The 26,313-nt window shown below is 41.3% G+C and overlaps 2 protein-coding genes across 7 annotated transcripts in view; one reads left to right on the top strand and one right to left on the bottom strand.

Moving 5' to 3' along the window:
• The window catches only part of jmjd6 (jumonji domain containing 6, arginine demethylase and lysine hydroxylase), a 33,387-nt gene extending 24,764 nt beyond the window's left edge, over window positions 1-8,623 (bottom strand). The window contains exons 1-2 of one of the 3 annotated variants that reach the window (XM_063074376.1): window positions 8,356-8,491; window positions 7,298-7,533 (exon numbers count right to left, since the gene is read on the bottom strand). In XM_063074376.1, coding sequence (XP_062930446.1) covers window positions 7,298-7,366 — 69 coding nt within the window. In that variant the 5' untranslated portion in view covers window positions 7,367-7,533; window positions 8,356-8,491. Of the gene's footprint in view, window positions 1-2,395; window positions 4,441-7,297; window positions 7,534-8,355 lie in introns of those variants that run through there. The other 2 variants (XM_063074375.1, XM_063074377.1) reach the window with 2 other exon arrangements.
• An 87-nt stretch (window positions 8,624-8,710) lies between these two features.
• On the top strand, window positions 8,711-25,635 carry LOC134360252 (histone-arginine methyltransferase METTL23-like). Of its 4 annotated transcripts, none has more exons than XM_063074379.1 (5): window positions 8,711-8,770; window positions 13,305-13,409; window positions 19,008-19,245; window positions 20,107-20,191; window positions 22,214-25,631. In XM_063074379.1, exons 1-5 carry the CDS (start codon window positions 8,726-8,728, stop codon window positions 22,386-22,388), a joined length of 648 nt encoding a protein of 215 aa, XP_062930449.1. In that variant the 5' UTR covers window positions 8,711-8,725; the 3' UTR covers window positions 22,389-25,631. The 4 variants fall into 4 exon arrangements, with proteins under 4 accessions (XP_062930449.1, XP_062930448.1, XP_062930450.1 ...); XM_063074378.1 differs by having other exon boundaries at window positions 8,748-8,877; window positions 22,214-25,627; XM_063074381.1 differs by lacking the exon at window positions 8,711-8,770 and adding an exon at window positions 16,048-16,137 and having other exon boundaries at window positions 13,318-13,409; window positions 22,214-25,635.
• Window positions 25,636-26,313: the final 678 nt, after the last annotated feature.

Here is a 26,313-nt window from a genome sequence, read left to right as displayed (position 1 = left end):
TCAGATCTTGAGAGGCTAGTGCAGAAACTCCAGAGGCAGCAGCAATTATGTTATAGATACAAATATTTAAACCATTATAGATATTTAAAACATCCTTAACAAGTGAGATGCTGGAGGAATAGAAGAGTGTTTAACATTGTTCCATTGTTTGAGAAATGCTCTAAGAATAAGCCAGTAAATTATAGGCCAGTGAACCCAACATCAATAGTGAGTAAGATACTGGAAAGTATTCTAAAGGACCAGATACCTACAAGTATTTGGATTGACAGGGACTGATCAGAGATAGTCAACATGGCTCTGTGCGTGGTAAGTCATGTCTAACCAATCTTATAGGGTTTTTCGAGGAAGTTACCGGGAAAGTTGATGAAGGCAAAGCAGTAGATGATGTCCACAGGGACTTTAGTAGGACTCTAACAAGGTCCCGCACAGCTTCAGATGGTTGGCATTCAAGATGAGGTAGTAAATTGGATTAGACATTGGCTTCACAGAAGAAGCAAAAGAGTGGTACTAGATGCAGCCGCTCTGACTGGAGGTCTGCGACTAGGGGTGTGCTGGATCGGTTGTTGTTTGTCACCTATATCAACATTCTGGATGATAATGTGGTAAATTAGATCCGCAAATTTACAGATGACACTGAGATTGTGGGTGCAGTGGACAGTAAAGAAGGCAATCCAAATTTGCAGTGGGATCTGGACCAGCTGGAAAAATAGGCAGACACATTGCAGATGGAAATTAATACAGACAAGTGTGAGGTGCTACTCTTTTGGAGGACAAAGCAGGGTATGATTTAAATGGTGGATGATAGAGCATTGAGAAGTGGTGTAGAACAGAGGGATCTGGGAACAGAGATCCATAATTCCTTGAAAGTGCTGTCACAGGAAGATAGGGTCGTAAAAACAGCTTCTGGCACAGTAGCCTTCACAAATCAAAGTAGTGAGTACAGAAGTTGGGATGTAATGTTGAAGCTGTACAAGATGTAGGGGAGGCCTAATTTGGAGTAGTGTGTGAAGTTCTGGTCACATCCAATAGGAAAGACGCCAATAAGATTGAAAAAGTGCAGAGAAAGTTTACACGGATGTTGCCAGGACTTGAGGACCTAAATTATAGGGAAAGGTTGAATAGGTCTGGACTTTACTCCCTGGAGTGCAAGAGAATGAGGGGAGATTTGATAAGAGGTTTACAAAATCATGAGCTGTATAGATGGGTAAATGTAAGCAGGCTTTTTTGGTGAAACTAGAACTAGAGGTAACAGGTTAAAGATAAAAAGGTGACATGGTTAAGGGAAACTTCTTCACTCAGAGGGTGGTGAAAGTATAGGACAAGCTGCCAGGGTAAATGGTGGATGTGGGTTTGATTTCAACACGAGAAATTTGGAAAGGTACATGGATGGGAGTGGTATGGAGAGCTATGGTCTGGATGTAGATCAACTGTTTGGTATGGTATGGTCTAGATGGGCTGAAGGGCCCGTTTCGGTGCTGTAGTGTTCTCTGAATAAACACCCAAAAAGCCAAATTTAAAGAACTCATTTGTAACCAATAGTCTGACAAATGTTGTTCAACATGTAGTATCTTCAATGAAGGAAAATGTTCAAGAGACTTCAAAGATCAAAACTGACTCTTTCCCAAAGACCTTTGGGCTTAATGATGGTCCTGCATTTTCTGCAGGAAATCAAAACTTTAGGCCTCTATAGCCAAATGCACATCAATTTCACAAAGCAGAATGCTTTGTGGAATTATGTTCAAAGAACAAAGCCATCTTCAGCTTACAAACCTCACATTGAGGCCCTAAATACATTATTAGATATACTGGGTAGGCGACATCATTTCCATGCCTGACACCAGACTCCTGAAACAGAGACTCTATTCTGAGCATCAAGGGAAGAATTGAAAAGAATACACTATTCCCACTGTCTCCTGGGAATTCCTGGCCCATGAAAAGGAGCAGTTAGGATGAGTGTTGGAAATATCCATCAGGAGAACATAGAAGCCCTGTGTAAACAACGCCTCAAACTACCCACTCTCTTGTTCCATCGGGCATCTCCTGTGCACCTGTCAGTAGTCTGCAAATAAGAGACATGAATAAACTTGAAGAGATATATTTGCAAGTAAAACAATTGCAAAAGATACTCTAAAATAGAACAGCATATGCAGTCACATTTCAATTGAAAACAGAATAGAGATAATGTAGGATATCACAGCTAATGGTAACAGACTGCACTGAGGTTGTAATGATTGTAAATTAACATGATAATTTGGTCACAGTAGCAGGAGAATCAAACAATAGATAGCCACTTCATTGATCCCATAGGAGATTACAGTATCACAGCAGCATTACAAGAGCATAGATACACAAATATACAATTAGAAGAGAAAAAAGAGTGAATAAAAAATGTTACCTCAAACAGTTCAACAGGAAGGAAGGTCATCATTTCCCCGGCTATAGGTTGACTCATTATAAAGCAGAGGGCAAGAATGACCTCATATAGCGCTCTTTGAAGCGGCACAGTTGTCTTAGTCTATTACTAAAAGTGCTCCTCTGTTCAGCCAAGTTGGCATGCAGAGCGTGAGAAACATTGTCTGGAATTGCCAGGATTTTCTTTAGGGTCTTTTGTTCTACCACAGCCTCCAGTGTGTCCAGTTTGACTCCTACATCAGAGCCAGCTTTTCTAATCAGTTTATTGAGCCTGTTGGCATCACCCATGTTGATGTCATTGCCCCAACACATCACCGCATAGAAGATTGCAATGGTAACAACAGACTGGTAGAACATGTGGAGAGGCCTGGATACTCCAAAGGACCTCAGTCTCCTCAGGAAGTAGAGGTGACTTTGGCCCTTCTTGTACACAGCCTGTGTTGGTGCTCTACTCAAGTCTGTCATCCAGGTGCATCTCCAGGTACTTGTAGGTCTTCACCACATTCACATCTTTACCATCAATAGGAAGAGGGGGCACTGCAGGCTTAGTCTTCCTAAATTCCATCACCATCTCCTTTGCCTTGTTGATGGTGAGCTGCAGATGATTCAGCTTGCACCATCTGACAAAGTCCTCCACCAGGACCCTGTATCCATCCTCCCTTTATACACCCAAAAGGCGGGAGGAGAAGATGGCGGCGCGATGTAGTGCGCGCAGTTCTCCAGTGAAATGATATCGTATTTGTAAGTAGGATGCCGTGCACAATTCTGATTTGATGGAGACAGACGTGAGAAGCACAGAGGAACATCTGGAGAAAACTTCTGAAATGGCCGGTTCGCTGCCGCTGCTACTGTGTGATCGAAAATCCGAGAATCTCCGGAGGGAAGGCCCCAAAATCCCCGGCTTTGCCTGCTGCTGGCGGCCAAGGCTAGGGTCGAAGCGTTCGGCAGAGAAGGTGCTCAGTACTCGGTGTCGGAGGGCTGATCGGAGGCTCGAAGTTTTTGGATGACTCAGAGTCGGACTGTGGTCGGGTATGGCAGGGAGAGTTTTCTTCCTTCTCCCATCTGCGTGAGATGTGGGACTTTCGAGAGACTTTGAACTTTTTTTACTGTGACCATGGCCAATTCTTCATCAAGCTATGGTATTGTTGCACTGTTGTAACTATATGTTATAATTATGTGGTTTTTGTTAGTTTTTCCAGTCTTGGTCTGTCCTGTGTTTCTGTGATATCACACCGGAGGAATATTGTATCATTTCTTAATGCATGCATTACTAAATGACAATAAAAGAGGACTGCGTGTCCTTATAATCTAAATATTGCTGAGTCAGAGAAGTTCTGCAGATGACATGCCTTAGTGCTGTATCAAAAGTCCGAGGTATACAGGGTAAACAGGAAGGGACCCAATACAGTCCTGTGGGGCTCTACTGCTGCTTATAGCCAGCTCTGAAGCCTCCCAAACTGTGGTCTGCCACTCAGGTAGTCCATTATCCAGGATACAATTAAAGTGCCAACCTGCATTAAATGGAGCTTTTCCCCCAGCAATAAGGGCTGAATAGTATTGAAGGCACTGAGAAATCAAAAAACATGATCCTCACAGTGTTGCCCTACTTATCCAAATGGTAGTAGGCTCTGTTCAGCAGGCAGATTATGGCATCAACTCTAAAGTGCTCCTGGTAGGCAAACTGCAGGGGGTCAAGGGCTGATCTGACCAGGGGTCAGGGGTAAGCCAGGACTAGCCTCTCTAGGGTCTTCGTGATATGTGAGGTCAGGGCCACTGGACAGGAATCATTCAAGACTTTCAGTTCACCCTTCTTGGGTAGTGGGACCACATGATGTTTTCCACACAGTCCTCTCCCTTTCCAGGCTGAGACTCGGATTGAAAATGCGCTGGAGAACTCTGCACAGCTGCTGCTCAGCACACTCCTTTGGGACCTTGGGGTTCATACCATCCAGTCCCAATGCTTTGCTGTGTCTGAGTTCCCCAGAGCCCTTCTCACCTGCTCAGTAGTGAAGGCCAGTCCAGAATGACTGGGGAGTTGGTGGAAGGTGGGGACTGGTGGGGGGGGGGGGGTGAAGTTCAGGATGATAGCAATTGGTATGTGGCAGTGTGGATGGTAGGTGTAGGGCAAGGAGGGGATGTAGACAGTGGTAGCCTGTGTTGTTCATCCACATGTTAAACTGGAAGGGGGACAGTTTAGATAGGCACAAATTTAAGAGGCCATAACATATTTAAAGATTTTGCATTTGGAAGTCCAAAAGCAAAGGTCAGGGGTGAGCTAAGATAGGAGATGATAACAGCACTTTTCAATGTAAAAAAATATTGTGAATCTAGTATTTTCATTTTGCAATTGGAAGGTAAACATTTACAATTCTTACTGGCATTAGCAATTTGGAAGGAAAGTGGAATTCCCGATGGTCAGTGGATATACAATCAAGAGAGCAGGGGTGAGGTCTACCAACATACAGACACTGCAATGAATTTGGAAGAAGCAAGTTCAAAGTATAATTGCTGCTAAAGGGCTTTAAAGGAACATTTTGAGATCACAAGAGTGGGCATGAATACTGGTGGGAGAGCCCATACAAATGAAATTGTGAAGCGAGGACATGATGCTCAGAAGTCAGAGGAGGTAAAGTGAGGTGGATAGAGGTTTCAGGAAGAATGGTGTCAGAATCTAATTCAGGATACAGCTTATATGAACAGAGAACAAGAATTTTAAGGGACTGACACGAAGACCAAAACTACTAACAAGCCAAGGAGAAACAAAGCAATATAAACCATGAGGACTGTTAGGAAGGAGTGCAAAATATAGCTAGATGAAAGAGTTCAGAATGAGTCATTGCATTCTCACGGCAAATATTTGCTGCATGAACTTACAATGGCCTCAAAAAAGCAGTGTCCATCATTAAAGATCCTTAACATCTGTGACATCTCCTCTTCTCATTACTACCATCAGGAAGTAGGCATAAGAGCCTGAGAGCCCACATTTAACATTTCAGGAACAGCTTCTTTCTCTCTGCCACCAGATTTCTGAAAGATCCATCAACACAACCTTGCTACTCTTCATTCGCACTATTTATTATTTACTTGCACATTGGAACAGATATTTAATGTTTCACGCTGTAGATGGATACTTTACTGAACCCAGAGGAAACTAAAGTGTCATTGTATATCCGTGCATTACAAGTGCACAGATACAAATATTAGAAGTATTTAGAACATTCAGAACAGAGATGCGAAGAAATTTTTTTAGTCAGAGGGTGGTGAATCTATGGAATTTGTTGCCACGGGCAGCAGTGGAGAACAAGTCATTGGGTGTATTTAAGGCAGAGATTGATCGGTATCTGGCTAGCCAGGACATCAAAGGTTATGGTGAGAAGGCGGAGGAGTGGGACTAAATGGGAGAATGGATCAGCTCATGATAAAATGGCGGAATAGACTCAATGGGCTGAACGGCCGACTTCTGCTCCTTTGTCTTATGGTCTAAGTAGAAAGAATTTTAAAAAAAGTTACCATAAACAGTCTAACAGGAAGGGGTCATTACTTCCCTAGCTATAGGTTGATGCATTACAGAGCTTACTGGCTGAGGGCAAGAATGACCTCATATAGCACTCTTTGGAGTGGCAAAGTTGTCTTAGCCTACAACTAAAAGTGCTCCTCTGTTCAGCCAAGGTGACGTGCAGAGGATGAGAAACATAGGCCAGAATCGCCAGGATTTTCCATAGGGTACTGCTGCCACAAAACAACATACATCAGTGATAATTTAACTGACCCCAATTCTAATTGCAACTGAATGAATGAGGGGGGAGGGGTAAGTTGTCAAATCGTGAGAAGAGTGCAGTCACCATTAGCCACCAGTGGTTACACCCAACCAGAAGTGTAGAGAGAAATAAGGCAGCATATTTAGATCACTGTTTACAAAATACCAGTAGCTGTCCTTCAAGTATCATAAAATCATGGGTGTATCCAATGAATAGTCCAAAATAGGAATAAGGTAGTATTACTTAGACAGATGAATAGATTCAAAAACCTCACTTGATAACATGAGGAGGAGATGAGTGATGGGTGCAATGCAGTAACAGAAATAAGTGATGGCTTTGATTCTTTGAAAAGTGTAACTTGAATGGAATAAATTGTGAAGAACCGTGTTATAGTAATTGCCAAACCAGTTTCTAGTAAGGTATTTCAAGTACAATTGAACAGCTGACAGTTGAAATATTTTTGTTTTCGCTAAATCCGTTCTGTATCCCATAGTCTTCAGAGTCCAAAGTAAACAAATGTCACCATATACAACGCTGAGATGCATTTTCTTGCGAGTATACTCAATAAATCCAATATCCATAATGGAATCAATGAACGACTGCTCCAAGTGGTATAACCAGTGTGCAAAAGGCAACAAATTGTGCAAGTACAAAAAGGAAGTTTTAAAAAATAGAAATAATAATAACTAAATAAGCAATAAATACTGAGAACATGAGATGAAGAGCCCTTGAAAGTGAGTCCATAGATGTGGGAACAGTTCAGCGATGGGGCAATAACTGTACCTGAACTCAGTGGTGTGAGTCCTAAGGCTCTGTACCTTCTTCCTGATGGCCGTAGCAAGCAGACAGCATGACCTGGGCGGTGGTGGTCCCTGATGGTGAATGCAGCAGGATATGCTTAATGGTGGGGAGGGCTTTATCAACTATGGACTGGGCCATATTCACGACTTTTTGTAGGCTTTTCCATCCAAGGGCATTGGTGTTTCCATACCCGGCTGTGATGCAGCCAGTCAAAATACTCTCCACCACACATCTGCAGAAGTTTGTCAAAGCTTCAGATGTCATGCTGAACCTTTACAAACTAATAAGTAGAGGCACTGCCGTGCTTTCTTCGTAATCGCACTTACATGTTGTGCCCAGGACTGGTCCTCTGAAATTACAGCACCGAGGAATTTAAAGTTGCTGATCCTCTCCATCACTGATGCCCGATGAGGACTGGTTCATGGACCTGTGGTTTTGCCCCGCCTGGTCAATAATCAGCTCCTTGGTCTTGCTGACATTGAGTAAGAGGTCTTCTGTCAGTCACAGCTATTTTTAGGGATGGCTGCAAACATCACTGGTATAAAATGACAGAGGTTCTTATCTAGTAGATGGATTAAAATAAGAAACAAAAATTGAGCTACACTTAAAAAGCTTTATACCCAGCACTTCTTGTCAGAGTAAACTGGTATTTTGATTTGGAGCCCAATCTCTTCTGGACCCCCTAATGATAGTGGAATTAAATTCATAAAATAATTGATCTTGATTCGGAGGCTACTACCACACGTTATCATGTAAACAATTTTGGAAATACTGCAACGTGATGCAAAACTAATTGTTCATTTTCAAGTAGAAATTAACTATCCACTGCAACCCTGTCCAGCCCTCGCCACCGAAATTCCCCTCCAAATAACACATGTATCTCCGCAACAAAACACGTGTCCATTAACCCCAAATTCATTATGGTTCCAAAAAATAGTGGCCCCTTTTTCAAATTACTTCCTTACCACAGGATTGACCCCTTCTCTTCCTAAAAGCAACAGAGAACCCCGATTTTTTTTATTTATAGAAACGGCGCTCCGTACCCCAACCCCTCCTCCACAGCTTGTTCCATAGCCGAGGGCAATATCCAGACGATTGGCTGGGTTAAGCCGGCTGCCGTCAGCTGGGGTTCAGCAGCCTCCTTGCCCATCCGTGGTGGACGAGACAAACCATGCCGAGCTTTTCGGCCGGGCACCCAACTCCCGTAAAAAAAAGTCCGCCTGCAGATCCCACACCGACTCGGCTCTCTGGCGCCGCCACTGCTACTGGTGCTTCGGACGGTGTGCTCGTGTGTACGTGCAGGACGTGCTGGGCCGTGTGTTGTTGCTCGGTGTGGGGAGTCAGGGATATAGGGCCAGCCTGAGGCGGCCTGACCGCTCCTTACCTTGACAGTGCTTAAGGACAGAGAGAAAGTTTCGTGGTAGTTGTGTTTTGTCCAGTCGTAAGAGTCTCTCAACTCGGGGCGGGCACTGCGCTTTGCTTCTTTTATTCGCTTTTTAGCTTTGTGATTCATTTCCTACTCTTTCAAAAGGCCGAAGCCCTCTTTTCCCGCCAGCCGCCAATCTCCAAAAGCAGGTCGTCCAGCCGTGGATCCTCGCACTTATAGGCCTTCCAGAATTTTCATACCCCTGCCGTACACTGGCCACACCGGCCTGTCCATCACGCCAACATGACAGGAGTCCCGCCTACACCCGTGTCGATTGGACCCATTGTGGGCATAGCTACCTAATTGGTTAACGCCGCTTGTCATTCTAATGACGACACGGGTGCGCCCCACCTCCGGACGGCCCGAGTTAAAGGTAATGATGTCATGAGCGGTCGGGGCTCCGTCAGTTTGAAGCGGTTTTCGTTCGTGTTAGGGCCGTTGGCCGATGGTCCCGAGTCACTGGAGGTTTACATTCCCGAGGTGGGCTAACATCCTGAATTGAACGTTAATGGCAGAGCTCCTGCTCTTTTTTTCTCCCGCATTGGAGACTGCGCCCCAATGAGGGGAGTTGGGGGGGGGGTGACTTTGGTGTTCTAATATTTAACTGCCGTTCATTCTTTGGGGCACTCCTCTGTTTCCGTGGATGGTTGCGAAGAAAAAAAAAATTTCAGGAGGTATATTGTATACATTTCTCGGACATTAAATGTATCTTTGAAACTGGCCTGAACCAGTCGGAGCCTCGGCATGAGGTGAAGTTACCGTCAGTGCAGCAGCCAACATGTGCTGACTGGCTCCTTCCCTCGGCAGAGAGGCAGACGGTTTTGATGAAGGCTTCGGCTCGAAACGTCGACTGTTTATTTCCCTCCATAGCTGCCTCCTGAGTTCCGCAGCATTTTGTATGTGTTCCACGAATAGCAGAGCAACTCCATCCTTTATACACACACACACACACACCTGAGCTCCTCTCCATCCACGCTGCCACAGCAGAACCTACCTCATTTACGCTCCCACAGCAGATACTCCCTTCACATGCGTACCTGGCTCTTCCCTCCGTTCACGCACACGTGTAAATCAAAGCTGACCTCTCACCTTCTTACCCATAGACAAGCTCCCCTACCCTTCCCCTGCACCAGAGCTTCCCTCCAACAATGTCCCACTTCTCTACACACACCTGCCCTCTATTGCCAACCATGCACACCTCTTATCTTGCTCACCACTGATTTTTGACAGGCTCCTTGCACCCTGCTTCCGTTCCTCACTCCCTTCAGTCACTGTCACCCTGGGATATAGGAGCAGGGTCGATGGGCCAAAAGAGCTAACTCTTGCTCTTATATCTGACACATTTTCTTTCCTACCCTTCCTCTCACACTTCTTATTCCTGTGATATTAAGATACAGACCTAATCCTATTTCTGTCAACATCAAAGTTGCTGGTGAACGCAGCAGGCCAGGCAGCATCTCTAGGAAGAGGTACAGTCGACGTTTCAGGCCGAGACCCTTCGTCAGGACTGTACCTCTTCCTAGAGATGCTGCCTGGCCTGCTGCATTCACCAGCAACTTTGATGTGTGTTGCTTGAATTTCCAGCATCTGCAGAATTCCTGTTCTTTCCTATTTCTGTCAAATCTGTTTTCGGAATGAATCTTGTCGAATCTCTCAAATCTATACATTGTTGATGAACAAATGTGACTGTAACACTAAAGTTAAATGAAAGAGAAAGAAAATTTTAGATGAGTGCAGTAAGAATGAACCAGTCAAAATTCCTGTGATCAGCAAGTACTGGGGATGAGGCCTGAAGTTCTAAGGATCAGTGAGTCCTGGGGTAATCAGAAGTCTGAGAGTCTGGGCCAGGGGCTGGAGGTTGGAGGTACAGTGTCTTGGGAATCTAGGGCCAAGAGAGGACGCACAGTGGCAGCCTTTCCTGGGGTTGGAGGTCTCTCTGTGTTCAAGAGTGGGTGGGTAATTAGGAAGATGAGAAAGGGGATTATTTTGCTATTGTGATGTTTTGTTGTTGCTGATGGTTTTTTTTGCTGAGCATAGTGAACATGCTATGGTGACACTTGCAGGCGGCCCCAGCACATCCATAAATGTGTTGGTTGTTAACACAAACAGTGCATTTCACTGTTTGTTCCAACATGCATGTGATAAATAAATTTGAATCCCTTTTGCACGTTTTCCCTTGCCATATCCATACCCAGTGACATTTTTTCCCAATTCTTTATAAACTCCAAATTTTGCCCTCACCACATCTTAATGACCAGTGCCTGCCTTTTTGTTTCGTTCCAAGATTGAAAATCGTACCTTCAGCTAGCATAAGATCTAGAACTTAGGATTTGATCCATTCTGATGCCTCTCTACCCTTTCTCAGTTTCCGTCTCTGTCTCTGGGGACAAACTGTCTACCAATATCTTTTATAAATTTACCAGCTTTCACAGCTATCTTGATTATACTTCCCATCCTGTCACCTGTAAAACTGCCATTCCCTTTTCTACAACGAGGCTTTCCTTTCCAGATCATCAGAGATATCCTCCTTCAAAGAATGCAGTTTCCCTTCCTCCATTATTCCTTACCTGCATCTTCTCCATTTCCCAGACACCTGCCCTTACTCCATCTTCCCCCTGTCTTAATAGGGATAGACTTCTTGTCCATACCCACCACCGAAGGAGCTTCCACGTCCAGCACATCTTTCTCTAAAACTTAATGTTATCTTCAATGGGATCTGACCACCAAACACAACCTTACCTCATCCCTACTCTCTGTATTCCACAGGGACCACTCCTTCCACGATTCGCTTTTCTATTTGTCACTCCACTATACTCTCTCCTACCACTTAACCCTGCAAACGGAAGAAGTGCTACACCTGCCCGTTCACTACCTCCCTCACCTCCATTAAGAGCCCCAAACAGTCCTTCCAGGTGAGGCACTGCTACACCTGAAAAATTTTGGGATTGTCTACTGTATCCACTGCTCCTTTTGCAGCTTCCTCTGCATTGATGAAACCTGATGTAGATAAAATACTGAGGTGGTGTTCATGGGTTCATTGTTCATTCAGAAATTTAATGGCAAAAGGGAAGAAGTTATTCCTAAAATGTGTGTGTATCTTCAGGCTCTTCCTTGATGGTGTGCCCTGGGTGATGGGGTTCCTTAATGATGGATGCTGCCTTTCTGAGGCATCAACTTTAGGAGGTGGTCTGGATGCTAGGGAGTCTAGTGCCCATGATGGAGCTGGCTGAGTTTACAACAGCAGTTTTTGCCCATCCTGTGCAGTGGGTCCTCCATACCAGATGATGAACCTTGCTTAGGCAGGAGTTGATTCTAGCCATGACCGTAGGCTCAAAGCACCTCTTCACGGTGGATGGAGTGCCACTGGGCAATAGACTTTAAGGCAGCTCACCCTGCTCTACTTGGACATTGGTAGGATAGTCACCCTTTTGAAGCAGGTGAGAATCTCCAAAGGCAGCAGTGAAAAATTGAAGATGTCCTTGAACACTCCCACCAATTGATTGGCATAGGTTTTTAGTACCCTACCAGTTACATCATGAGGTCCTGATGCCTTGCGAGAGTTCACCCTCTTGAAAAATGTTCTGATGGCTTCCAAGACAGAGATCACAGGGTCACTATATGCTGCAGGGAGATTCTTCACTCCATCTACAGCAAGCAGAATTTCCCAGTGGCCAGCCATTTTAATTCCAGTCCCCATTTCCATTCCAAAGTGTCACTCCATGGCCACCTCTACTGATGCGATGAGGCCACTCGTAGTTTGGTGGAGCAACACTTCATATTCCGACTGGGTAGCCAACATGACGACATCAAAATCGATTTCTCTATCGTGATAATTTTTCATCCTCCCTGTTCCATCTTCTATTCCCCACTCTTACCCCTTTGCTCTCATCTCTTGCCTAACAGCTTCCCCTGGTGCCCCTCCTCCTTCCTTATAATCCATTCTGCTCTCTTATCAGAGTTCTTCAGCCCTTCATCTTTTCCATCTATTGCCTTACAAATTCTCACTTCATCCCCACTCCCCCATTCTCCTGGTTTCATCTATCACCTTCTATTTTGTACTTCTTCCTCTCCTCCCACCTTCTTATTCTGGCTTTTTTCCTTTTTCTTTCCAGTCTTGATGAAGGGCCTCGCCCTGAAACATTGATTTTTTTTCCATAGGTGCTGCCTGACTTGCTGAATTTCCTTCAGTATGTGTTACTCAGGATTTCCAGAATCTGCAGAATCTCTTGTGCTTATAGGTTCCACAAATTCATTTATAATGCTCACCTTTCCACATCTTCTGAGTCTGATTTAACAACCTTTTAACAAAGTAAACAGGAATTCTGCAGATGCTGGAAATTCAAGCAACACACATCAGTTGCTGGTGAACGCAGCAGGCCAGGCAGCATCTCTATGAAGAGGTACAGTCGACGTTTCAGGCCGAGACCCTTCGTCAGGACTAACTGAAGGAAGAGTTAGTAAGAGATTTGAAAGTGGGCGGGGGGGGAGATCTGAAATGATAGGAGAAGACAGGAGGGGGAGGGATGGAGCCAAGAGCTGGACAGGTGATTGGCAAAGGGGATATGAGAGGATCATGGGACAGAAGGCTCCATCCCTCCCCCTCCTGTCTTCTATCATTTCAGATCTCCCCCTCCCACTCCCACTTTCAAATCTCTTACTAACTCTTCCTTCAGTTAGTCCTGACGAAGGGTCTCGGCCTGAAACGTCGACTGTACCTCTTCCTAGAGATGCTGCCTGGCCTGCTGCATTCACCAGCAACTTTGGTGTGTGTTGTTTTAACAAAGTAGTTGCTTGTTTTAATCCATTCCTCTGGGTTGTCAAATTTGGCTGATCAATGCACCTGTAAGTTGTCTTTGTATATTGTCACCTGAAAGGTGTGATATAAATGTGACGATTTGTATCTTCAGGTACTCGATCCTCAATATGGCTTGTACATATGGCCATGTTCAGTGGTTCTGGCACAATACGTGTGGTTTAACAAAAGCGAGGTCAAAGGAAAGACCATATTAGAGGTAAAAACAGATAAATCAAAAATTCTGAAACCTTAACTATTTCTACATGGAAAAATTGCAAATTTACTTCGATAATCCTACAGATTTTTTGTTCATATGAATAACCTCATTTGTTGAATTAGCTACGTTCCTAATATATAATTGATATTACATCATGTGCCCCTGTTAAAATCTAAGTTTCTTAAGAAAAAAAAAATGAAACTGAGTAATTTTGAGGTTTCTGCTAAAATTGGCTGCTTATGAATCAGTTCAGGAAGTCAAAAAATATAATACGGTTGATTATTTAAAATAATTACTAAATTTTTAAATTTGTTAAATTTTATATGGTTTGGTTTATTTCCTTTATAGTTTTATTTTTACTTTATTATACACCTATGTCATGTTGTTTATCGACTATAGCTCAGCATTTAATACCATCATTCCCACAATGCTGATTGAGAAATTGCAGAACCTGGGCCTCTGTACCTCCCTCTGCAATTGGATCCTCGATTTCCTAGCCACAATCTGTGCGGATTGGTGATAACATCTCCTCCTCACTGATGATCAACACTGGCGCACCTCGGGGGTGTGCGCTTAGCCCACTGCTCTACTCTCTATATATACGTGACTGTGTGGCTAGGCACAGCTCAAATATCATTGTTGATGGAATATCAGATGGTGATGAGAGGGCATACAGGAGTAAAATATGCCAACTAGTAGAGTGGTGCCGCAACAACATCAGTAAGACAAAAGAGCTGATTGTGGACTTTAGGAAGGGTAAGATGAAGGAACACATAGCAATCCTCATAGAGCTATCAGAAGTGGAGAAAGTGAGCAGCTTCAAGTTCCTGGGTGTCAAGATCTCTTGAGAATCTAACTTGGTCCCAACATATCGATGTAGTTATAAAGAAGGCAAGACAGTGGCTATACGTTATTAGGAGTTTGAAGAGATTTGGCATGTCAACAAATACATTCAATAACTTCTATAGATGTACTGTGGAGAGCATTCTGACAGGCTGCATCACTGTCTGGTATTGGCGGGGGGGGGGGGGGCTACTGCACAGTATGAAAAGAAGCTGCAGAGGGTTGTAAATCTAGTCAGCTCCATCTTGGGTACCAGTCTACAAAGTACCCAGGACATCTTCAGGGAGCGGTGTCTCAGAAAAGCAGCGTCCATTATTAAGGACCTCCAGCACCCATGGCATACCCTTTTCTCACTGTTACCATCAAGTCGGAGGTACAGAAGCCTGATGGCACACACTCAGCAATTCAAGTACAGCTTCTTCCCCTCTGCCATCTGATTCCTAAGTGCACATTGAGCATTATCCACTTTCCCTTCATATACAGTATTTCTGTTATTTGCACGTTTTTATAATCTATTCAATATACTGTAATTGATTTATTATTATTTATTTTTTTCTCTTTACTATGTATTGCATGGAACTGCTGCTGCTGTTAACAAATTTCACGTCACATGCCAATAATAATAAATCAGATAATCCTTTGCTTATTGGCTGATTTTTTAAAATTTAATTTACAAATAAGAAATTATTCATGCAAAGAGCCTTGCAGCCTTGTTGGTGGGTCATGGAAGCAGTTAAAATGGGGGAAGGCTGACTCCAATGGTGTGAGACTGAACCAGCAAAGGGAAAAACAAAATCCAATAAGTACAAGCATTTAAAAGTGAAGTAGTATGAGTTCAAGGTCAGTGCGTCCCTGTAAGAAGCAAAGAGAGCAAAGATGAGAGAACCTTAATTAACAAAAGAAATTGAAGTGATCAGGAAGAAGGAAATGTAGGTCAAATATAGGAAATTGTTATCCAATGAGTCCTCTTAATGCTTTATAGAAGATGTACTGTAGGAGATACAAGGGCAAATGTGGATTTTGAAATGCCCTGGCCAACAAAATTAGAGATTTCAGAACACTTTATGAAAGTATCAGAAACAAGGGAATAGCTAATGAGTAGGTCCCTCGTGGATGAAAAGGATAGTCTTTTATGTGGAGTCAGGGAAAATGTGTGGTGTGCTGAATGAATACTTTATGTCAGCATTCACAAAGGGGGAGGATGGAATTAGGAGAAATGTACACCGATATTGGTTGGGTGATGGTAAGTAAAATGTCGTGGGGGAGGATTTTTCTGACTTGATGCTGTAACAAGTAATGTACTGCTAGAATCTTTCTTCTTCATCTATTAATTGATTTGGATGAGAATATCTGGTTTGATTAGTTTGCTAATGACACCTAAATTGATGGAGTTGTGGTTGCTGAAGAATATGGGACATAAATTAGTTGGAAAGCTGGGTGAGATGGTGTCAGATAGCATTTCGTTCAGACAAGTGTGAGGCAATACATTTTGGTCTTCTAATGCTATCCAGACATATACAGTAAATAGCAGGGACCTTAACATTGTACCAGTGAGATCTGTGGTGGCAAGTTTATAGTTAGCTGAAGACTGACACAGGTGGATAGAGTAGTGATGTGGCAGGGATATAGAGTACAAGAGTTGAGACATCACATTGTTCGACCACACTTGGAATATTCTGTGCAATTCTGCTCAGCATTGGAAGAATGTGGTAATACTAGAAAAAGTGCAGAAGTAGATGCACCAGGATGTTGTCTGGAAAGGAGAGCTCTAACTTCAAGTCGACTTTGTTCTCAGTTGAAATCAGAAGGCTGAGAGGAAACCGTATGAAGGCTTATATCCAAGGGGAAAGGGGTTCAACATTCAATGGCAAAGGTACAGTATAAGGTGAGAGTGAAAATATTCACAGATCTGAGGAGCGGGTCTTTCACATTGAGGGTGGTGGGTGTATGGAGATTGTGAGAGGTGGTGGTACAGGCAAGTACAGTCACAGAATTTATGAGCTTTGCTGATATCAAAAGGAAGGGGAGTCTATTTCAGCTTATATGGCTGAATTGAAGAAACTATCCAAGCACTGTGAGATCATTTAATTTGTAGAATCTTACAAGAAAACATTTAAAAACATCTGAAGCACAACTGGTATCTAAAAGAACAATTGAAATCGCTGTATGAATGGAAACAGCAGAGATGCAATTAGGAATGAAAATGAGCATGAACAAAATAGCAATGTCTAAGCAGAAATCTGCCTGGCCAAATTGTATTACTGTTGTGGCAGGGGCTCACATACACCAAACCAATGCAGGTTTAAAGGCGAAACTTGCAGAGAATGCAACAAAGTAGGACACGTACAAAAAGCATGTCAGGCATGTAAAATTAGTGGACTGCACAGGGAAGAGATAAACATTAAAAATGAATTTGCAGTTTCAAAAAGAGAACTAATTGCCATGCTGTTGATGAAATGTCTGAAAATGATGAGAGAGGGACACAGGATTGGGAAGCTATGGTGTCACCTGTTTACAGATGCCTAGGAAAGAAGCCCTGGAGTCAGTGTGCTGCCTCCAGTGTTCGTTTGACTGCAGACTGCTGAACATTCATGGACTTGGGATCTTGAACTAGATCTGTGACTGTATTTTACCAATCTTAAGTTCTTGCTATCTTATGTGCCTTGTGCTGTGTATGACTGTTGGTTCTGTGTTTTTGCACCTTGGCTTCAGAGTAATGCTGTTTCATTTGGCTGTATTCATGGATATTCATTTATGGTTGAATGAAAATTAAAACAAATTCAAGATTTACAACATGAAAACTAACATGAGATGAGCAATATGGTTTATGCCAGAAGTGAACAGCAAATTAATAAAAATGGAATTGGGACTCTGGCTCTGCTGTTTCAGCTACTTCACAAAATGAGTTTGAACGGCATTTCAAAGATAAAGACCAGAAGCCTGCAGGTATCTAATTCAGAACAAAGTTAACTCCTGTAGGAATCACATTCGTAACAGTGAAATACAAGAAGCCAAATTTGGGCTTGTATGTGGTAGAAAGAGGAGGGCCATCACTGAGGCTATGATTGGCTGAGACAACTACAATTTGATAAGAGATCCATCCACCATTTGCATTGCAAATTGCTTGCAATGGTCAATTGAAAGCAAATTAAGAAATGTACTGTATGATGCCACAGCAGTGTTCAAAGATGGCATTGGGAAATTTAAACATATCAAATGTAAAATAGTATTAAATGAAGATGCCACACCAAAGATTAACAAAGCCTGTAAGGTTCTTTATACCATCTGTGATAAAGTAGACAGTGAGCTAGATTGCATGGAGGCTGAAGAAATTCTTTCGAAGGTTGAGTAGAAACAATGTTAGTGGTCCCAGTAGTCAAGAAGAATGGGTCCATCATGATCTGTGGTGAATTTAATGTTACCATCAACTCAGTACTTCAATATCCTATCCTCTGCCCAGGATAGAGGGTATATTTGTAAACTTTTCAGTAAAGTGGACTTAGCTGAGGCCTACTTACAAATGGAGGTGGAAGAAGAGTCCAAAGTGTTTCTCACAATAAACACTCACAAAGGGCTTTATCACTATAGTAGGCTTATTTTTGGAGTAGCATCTGCACCTACACTCTGACAGAAAGCTACAGATCAGGGGCTACAATGCTGCCCAGACACTTGGTGTTATGTGGATGACATCATTGTTACCAGTAAGGATGCAAAGGAGCATCTCCCAAAATCTCAAGACAGTGTGAAAAAGAATAGTACAACATGACAAGTGTGCTGAGAAAATTCAAGCAGTAGTGGATTCCCCAAGACCAAAGGACATGCCACAGTTGCGGTCATTTTTAGGATTTGTCAATTACTAAAACAGGTTCCTGCCAAACCTGGCTGCTGTGCTCCACTCCATTATTACAGATCGGGAAGAAATGGCAACGGACAAAGCGGTGTGAGGTGACTTTCCAAAAGGCAAAGAAAATGATGTCACTCTACTCATATCAGGATCCACATCGTCCAGTGAAGCTTGCCTGTGACACCTTGTCTTATAGTATTGGTACAGTTATTTCACGTTATGAGTGATGGAAGTAAAAAAAATCCATAGCCTTTGCATCACATTCCCTACTGCTGCAGGGAAAAATTATGCAGATTGACAGGCCGTGAGTCTGGTTTGGGGTGCAAAACGCTTCAACCAGTACTTGTATGGGAGACAGTTTACCCTCATCAACCACTGGTGTCCATTTTCAATCCACAGAAGGGTGTTCCACTAACAGCAGCAGCACAAATGCAGAGATGGGCACTTTCTTGGAGGACACAATTACAAGATCGAATTCAAGATGACAACTAATCATGGAAATGCTAGAGAGCAAGATATAATTGAGTTGAGATACATTCTATTTGTAGCTAAACAGGGAGTATAGTGTATTTACTATTATAGTAATATTGTAACTATTGATTAAGCATTCTGTCATTTATGTAATTCATTACAGATTATATGTACAAGTATTTTATTAGGCATACGTCATATATGAGCACTGCACTGTAGTAAAATTTAATTCCATGAGTATCCCTGGACTTAGGTTTTTCTTGTAAATTTTTGTACATTTTCTGGAGTTACAAAACATAATATGGGTCAAATGCAGGAAAATGGGATTTGCAGATGGGCATGAATGATGGGTTAGATGGATAATGGACAAAAGGGCTTCTTTACCTGCTGCATGTCTCTTTATGATTCTAATATTTTCTATCATTCATTCCCCCAACTAGATTGGAGCTGGTGCAAGCTTACCCGGTATTGTCGCAGCAAAATGTGGTGCCAGTGTAATTTTATCAGACTCTGCAGTGTTTCAGAATTGTTTGGATAACTGTCAGCGAAGCTGCCAGATCAACAATCTTGAAGATGTGCCTGTCATTGGTCTAACCTGGGGACAAATATCTCCTGATCTGGTGCAGTTGCCACAAATAGACATTATTCTAGGATCTGATGTGTTCTATGAACCTGAAGGTAAAGATTGAAATTGACAAAACCTATTATATGCTTTCTTTTTCCAGGAGCATTGTAAAACTTACTTTAATTGCTGATAATTAACAGAGAAAACACTGCCCATAATATGGGCTTTAGTTAGATTCGACAAGATTATGATTTCAGTCAGATGAGCTTAAACTTCAAAACAAACTGCAATGACTTCCAAATAAAAGCATTCTTGAATACTTTAGAAGGAAAATAATGAAATAGATGCCAAACAAAGGAACAATAAACTGACTGAAATGAAATGAACAGTATGACATTGCTCTATCAACTGAATTGCAATAAAATAATCTTTGATAACTTCTTCCCATCGACTTCTTTGACTTCTAGGACCTATTTACCTTGCTGTGTATTCTAAAACAGAATAGCTTGGTCTTGATACAAGTTTGGATCACTGAAAAATGGCAGCCTGGGTCTGGGTGACAAAATATAGTTTTCCTGTTGCAATGGTAGTAAATACGAGAAGAGTGAACATGACTGAAAAGGAAGTTGACAATTTTTCAATTGTAGATATATAATCAACTGGCAACTGAACCTCTTTTTTTATTTTTAACTTATGAGGTGAATAATTGGAGTATATTTCAGTCAAAATGAATTTTGCTTTTATGCCTTAATTCACAAAACGTGCAGTTGAAGTTGTATTGTAAAACCCAATGAAATGAGCTTTATGATTTGTAACTATTTTCACTTGCACAGGAGAAACTTTTAAGATGATGAATACATTTTTGTACCAAGACTCACTGCCAAGCTTCCAGATATAGCTTTTCATTGTTTTGAATGTGAGCAAATATTAAAATGTGTAAGCTTTGAAATTTCCCCTTCAAATTGATCTTTCAGACTTTGAGGATATATTAACAACTGTTTTCTACTTGATGCAAAAAAATCCAAGTGCACTATTTTGGACCACCTATCAAGAAAGGAGGTAAATCTTTACTTTTTGTTTGAACTGCTGAGTTTACTTTTGATGCTCATTTTCGACTAGATCCATAAATGATTTTTTAAAATGCATTTAGTGTGTAATTGTAATCATAGTAAAGCATATTTGCATGAAATTCTCATTTATTGACTGATACTTAAAACTCTTCTTCCTTGTACTCAGCTATGTGTCAAAAGACTTGGGGAAATTTTGCTTTTTGATCACCAATATTCTACAGCCAACAGGAAGAACTTGCATTTACATAGTTTTCTTTTTTGAATACACCAAAATTAACCTTGAACAAGACATTGTTCTATTGTTTTTATAGCATACAAAGTATGATTTATGTACATTCCTATGAAAATAAAGGACTTTTTGAAGTTACAACTTTAGACCCTGTCCTTAATTTCAAAATGCTTTTTCATATCAGCTTAAGTTTGTTCTGGCATTCAGTAAGAACTTTTTTGAATTTCTGAATTAATTCCACTTGCATCAAAAGTCATCTTCCTCACCCACCCTTTGAATGTTCTTCTTAATCCCCCAAACTGTAAGAATACCTATCTTTTTTACCCCCAAACTGTAACAATACCTATCTTTTTTACCCCCAAATGACATCACTTGTGGCTCTCATATACAGAATTTCAGAGTTCTAATCTTTTCAATGGAAATAAATTCCCATCCCAGTACTATGATCTTAGTTTTAGGTTAACTAGCCACTAGCCTCATGAAGTCCTCAGTTTCATTTCAATAAGATCACCCGATTCCAATCAATTTCATAGAATAAAGGCCCATTCTGTTCAATCTTTCCTTACAGGCCTAAGGTATTAAGCTTAGGCCTAATAAATCTTTGTTACTTTTCCTTGAAGCAAATGAGTCTCTTCTCTGGGTAGGGATGAAAAATATGTAAAATACTGCAGGTGTGCCAAGGTACTTACAGTAGGACGTCTTGCTTAAAGACCTTGGAGACAAATGGGTAACAATTACTTGCAATATTGTTTCATGTTCCTGCAAAGTCAACTTTATGATCCCTCTTTGGTTTTGTAAATGCATCTTTAAACAAAATTATAATCTTAACTTTAAAAAACCTTTTCCATTTTCTGAACAACTTGGAACAATTTAAAACCTTCACATTATATTCCATTTCCCATTTTTCTCCAAGTACTTAATCAGCTTCTGTACTACTAATAGCCAAGTTACTATCCAATGGAGTATTCCTATCATTAGTAACTTCAGTGCACTACCTAAAACTTTCATTGCATTATAGTGCTTAATAATACTTAACTGTAGAAAACTAGGAACTGAAATCCAATACAATTAGCTAAAGAAATAAATATTGATTTTATAACGTAACCAGACAAACTCTCCACAATATTCATTGACAATTATAATGCAGCTTTTAGCTTGAAGATTTAAATTGCTTGGCTGTTGAGATGAATGTGAATTGTAGGGGTTAAAGTGGAGGGTGAGCTAGAAAGGAGAAAAGAACATGACTTGTTTCCTTTTTGAAGACATGGTGTATAGATTTAAAATGTTTAATACTTGCACAGATTTGATAAGTTTGTGATTTAGTTGCTGTAATTTGGAAATCTAAACATTAACAATTAAACCGAAGTTAATGCAGTCCATATTTGATTTTCCAATTTGTTAAATGTAAATTACTGTGCATAATTATATAAATTATCTAAGCAGTGCAATTTGAATGTCACTTTAAAAGTGAATGTAATTCAGGTAACTTACTGATTTTAATTTCTCAAAGTGAACCTGTGATTTTCAATATTTCTGCATTGTTTTCTTGCTGTTCTGTTTTTGGTCAGTGATCTCTATTTTTCTTTCTGTACCTTTGTACTCTTTGGATTCCTTAGCAGAACCATTCTCAACTTCCACTGTTCCAATATCTAGCTAGATATGAATTATTTCATCTACAATTTCTGCCCAACTCTTCATTGCTTGATATTGTTAATCATCATATTAAAACAAAATCAGTTTTGCATTACTTTTAATTTTCTGTATATTTGAAATATTTTCCAGTGCTGATTGGTCAATTGAAGCATTGCTGTACAAATGGAACTTGAAGTGTATTCACATTCAGCTAGAAACTTTTAGTGCAGATGAAGAACATCTTGCTGGATCAGCTCTACCTGGAAGTCACACTGTTCACATGATGATTATTGGTTTAAAGAGTAACATTACCTCAGTAATCTAAAGTTGCTCCCGTCCTTGTAGTTAAGAGGATTGTCATTTCCATCACAACCACCCTATTCCCCAATTACTTGCATGGGTCATATTAAAGGAACAAAATCTTATCTTTCAAAGTAAAGTTGCTCTATCAACCAAGGCTATTTCAATTAAAAGTGCAAATTCAAAATGTATCTTCAATTATAGTTTTCTAAGCAACAAATTCTGTAGAGTTCCCGTTAAGACTTGGTTACATGAATGAAGTGGAATTATGGCTTAATAAATATGATTTAAATAAATGGAAGCAGAGTATCTGAATTCAGAACAGTCTCTGCAATGATTACATGCTCCAGTTGATTAGAGCTCTAGTTGTAATCAATCTTGCCCCTTTTCTGGTCTTGGGCATGTTGGGACTGAGCTATGTCGCTTGAGCACCATTTATACACGTAGATTAGATGACGAGTTGCACTACAAATCTGAGGCATATGCAACCTTTTACTACTGTGATCCAACTTCAGCAGTCAGAAAATCAGTTTTATTATTTGTGATAGTTTGTTTAATGAATTCTAAATGTAGAATGTGTCTGGCGCAGGGCTGAGACAGGCAGCAAAGTTAATCTCTGGATCAGTTCATGACAACTTATTCTAACAACTAGAGTACTTAAATACTACTTTAGATTAGAAAACAATGAAATAGAGATTTTACTCCATTTAAACCAAACATAGCAACAAACATAAATCTCCATTAATTGCAGTGAGTTAATTTCACTGTCAAACTGATACATTATTGAATTTATCTCCTCATTCTGCCTACCTGTAGCAATATCACCATATGGATTCTTGGTGATATTAAAAACATTTGAAACATAAATACTGTCACCCCCAGTTCATTGAAAATGTTGGAAAACTTATTTCTTGACAGGTCCAGGTAGTGTGCACAATTATGGAGAAATCCTCTTGCTATATGAAGTGTCTCTCCTTTGAGTTAACAAGGCATCTCTGCTATCAATAACTAGAAAGAAACATGTCCCATTGACCAGTGTAAAGTCTGAACTCCAAAGTGACAGAACACATTGAATTTAACAGCATTAACAAAAAGCTAATGTAAGTTTTTCTTAAGATGGCTTCTGAAGAATTTAAACAGAAGTACCCATGTAGCCTCGATTTCAATCTACCATTTATCAAGTTCCTGATTACCTAATTTTACTTCCCTTTCCTGCATGTGAGCCATCCAATTACGAAGTAGGCTCAAGCACAAGCTACTGTAAAAAGCTACTTCATAAGCAATCAACAAAATTACCTCGTGTTCCGACATCAACCTGATTTTCCCAATCCCCTTGCATATTTAAGGCCCCCATTACAATTGTAACATTACCCTTATTGGATGCCCTTTCCAGCTCCCTTTGCAATCTCAACCCCACATCTTGGCTACTATTTGGAGACCTATATATGATTCCCATAATTTTTTTTTAAACCCTTGCAGTTTCTGAACTCCACCGATAACAATTCAACATTCTCTGACCCAATCTTATCTCTTTCTATAGATGTAATTCCATCTCTTAACAACACGGCCACACCAACACCTATGCCTTACTGCCTGGTTTTCAATACAAAGTATATTAAGCTCCCAACTATAATTTTCTTTCAACTACACTGATGCCCACAACATCGTAGTGACCAATCTCCAACTGTGCCACAAGTTTATCCAACTTATTCCGAATACTACATGAATTTAAATACAGCACCTTCAGTCCTGCATTCTTCGCACTTATGAATTTTGCCTCTGTGGTACAATTTAACACTTTGCGCTGTCTGCATTTGTACCCAATCATTGGGTTGTCCTTCCTTACATTCATATTACATCATCTACTGGTAAATCTACTCCATCAATGCTGTCCTCATCCACATCTCTTCCATTTCATGCATATCTGCCCTCACCCATCCTCCTGCTGCCACACCAGCAATAGGGCTCTTATCCTCATCTACCACGCCACCAGTCTCCATGCCCAGCACATAATTCTCTGTAATTTCCGTCATCTCGAATGGGATTCAATCACCACCAAGCACACCTCTTCCCAACACCCACCCCCAAACAATTTACGCAGGGATCGCTCCCTACACTACCCACTTCTCCATTTGTCTCTCCCCACTGATATCCCTCCTGCCATTTATCCTCGCAAGTTGAACAAGTGCCATACCTCCCCCCCACCAACGAGCATTCAGGGTCCCAAACAGTCCGTCCAGGTGAGGCAGCGCTTCACCTGTGAGCCTGCTGGGGGTCATCTACTGTATCAGTTGCTCCCATTGTGGCCTCCTGTATATCAGTAAGATCCAACGTAGATTGAGAAACTGCTTTGCCGAGCAGCTATACTCCATCTGCCTAAGAAAGTCGGATCTACTGGTGGCCACCCATCTCAATTCTACTTCACATTCTCATTTTGACATGTCGGACCATGGCCTCCTCTACTGCCACAATGAGGCCACACTCAGCTTGGAGGTGCAACACCTTGTATTCTACCTGGGTAGCCTCCAACCTGATGGCATGAACATCAATTTCTTGAGCTTCCAGTAATGGAGCCCTCCCCTTCACCATTCCCCATTTCTTTTTCCCCTCTCCCACCTCTTACCTGCCCATGACCTCTCTCTGGTACCCCTCCATCTTCCCTTTTATCCATGGTCTTCTACCCTCTTATCAGATTGCCCCTCCTCCAGCCCTTTATCTCTTTCACCAATCAACTTCTCAGCTATTTACTTCACCTGCCCCCCCCTCAGTTTCACCCGTCACCTACCACTTAGTACTTCTTGCTCCCCACAAAGCTTCTTACTCTGACTTCATCTTTTTTCCAGTCCTGAAGAATCTTGGCTCAAAATGTCAGCTGCTTACTCTTGTCCATAGATGCTGCCTGGCCTGCTGAATTCCTCTAGCATTTAGTATGTGGTGCTTTGGATTTCCAGCATCTGCAGATTTTCTCATGCATATATTTCAGTTATTTAGATGGATTTGTGAAGTTACTGTTAATAGAAAACTAATTACTTCCCTGCATAATCTTATGGGACAAGATTGCCCTCATGCATGTAATATGCTGAGTAGTTAAAAAGTAAACTGGAATGATGCTCAGTGTCTTGTCATTTATTTAACTAAAGGTCACCTCTAATCAGGAAGAATATCCTGATTTTGTGGTACCAAAATTAGTTTGTTATATTTTGCAGGTGGGCATAAGGGAGGAGAGTATATAGCTTGAGCTTCAAGTTTTTAATTTCCATGCTTAAGGCCCAGATGCTTTCAGAAATCTATTCTTCATAACACTTCTCAATTAGTGCTTCCATTACAGCTGGCAGAGCCTGTTGCAGGAAAACAGCTAACTAAGCAGCATTTGAACATAAAACAGTCCAGGACAGGAACAGGTACTGAACCACCTTAATGCTCTTTAACTAAAAATGTTCTGAAATTAATATTCTCAGCACTGATTTTCCTATCCTCCACATCCTTCTCCTTGGTAAACATTGATGTACTCATCAAGGGCCTCCGCATCCAAACAAATGTTCCCCTCACCTTGAATGGTCCTACCCCCTCACTAGTTATTCTCTTGTATAGAATGTCTTGAGATTCTCTTTTAACCTACTTGTCAAGGACTTTTCATGGACCTTCCAGGGTTTACCTTTGAGTTCTTTACGGCTTCTTCATAAACTTCAAGAGCTCCGTTTGATTCTAGCTCCTGAAGCTTTACATACTTTTCCTTTACTATTTACAACTCTCAACATCCAAGGTTCTCTTATTTTGTCATCCTAGTTCTGCTTTGTGACTGGAGCATACCTGTTCTGTAATAAGTTGGTCTTTAAATACTCTCCATATATCTGATGCGGGCTTACTCAAAAACTGTTCCCATTAACTCTCCCTGGATCCTGCTTAATGCTGTCATACTTTGCCTTGCTCCAGTTTAATACCCTCCAACA

Source organism: Mobula hypostoma, chromosome 22, assembly GCF_963921235.1.
Source record: "Mobula hypostoma chromosome 22, sMobHyp1.1, whole genome shotgun sequence".
In the NCBI taxonomy this organism is placed as follows: domain Eukaryota; kingdom Metazoa; phylum Chordata; class Chondrichthyes; order Myliobatiformes; family Myliobatidae; genus Mobula; species Mobula hypostoma.
Note: the sequence above shows the minus strand (reverse complement) of the source record. Positions and strands in the feature narration are given on the sequence as shown.

Coding starts and splice junctions, on each gene's coding strand:
- LOC134360252 (XM_063074378.1), top strand. CDS start 8,782: ATGAGCGGTCGGGGCTCCGTCAGTTTGAAGCGGTTTTCGTTCGTGTTA. Junction 19,246..20,106: donor TGTGTTCTATGAACCTGAAG/GTAAAGATTGAA, acceptor TTGATCTTTCAG/ACTTTGAGGATATATTAACA. Junction 20,192..22,213: donor ACCACCTATCAAGAAAGGAG/GTAAATCTTTAC, acceptor AATATTTTCCAG/TGCTGATTGGTCAATTGAAG.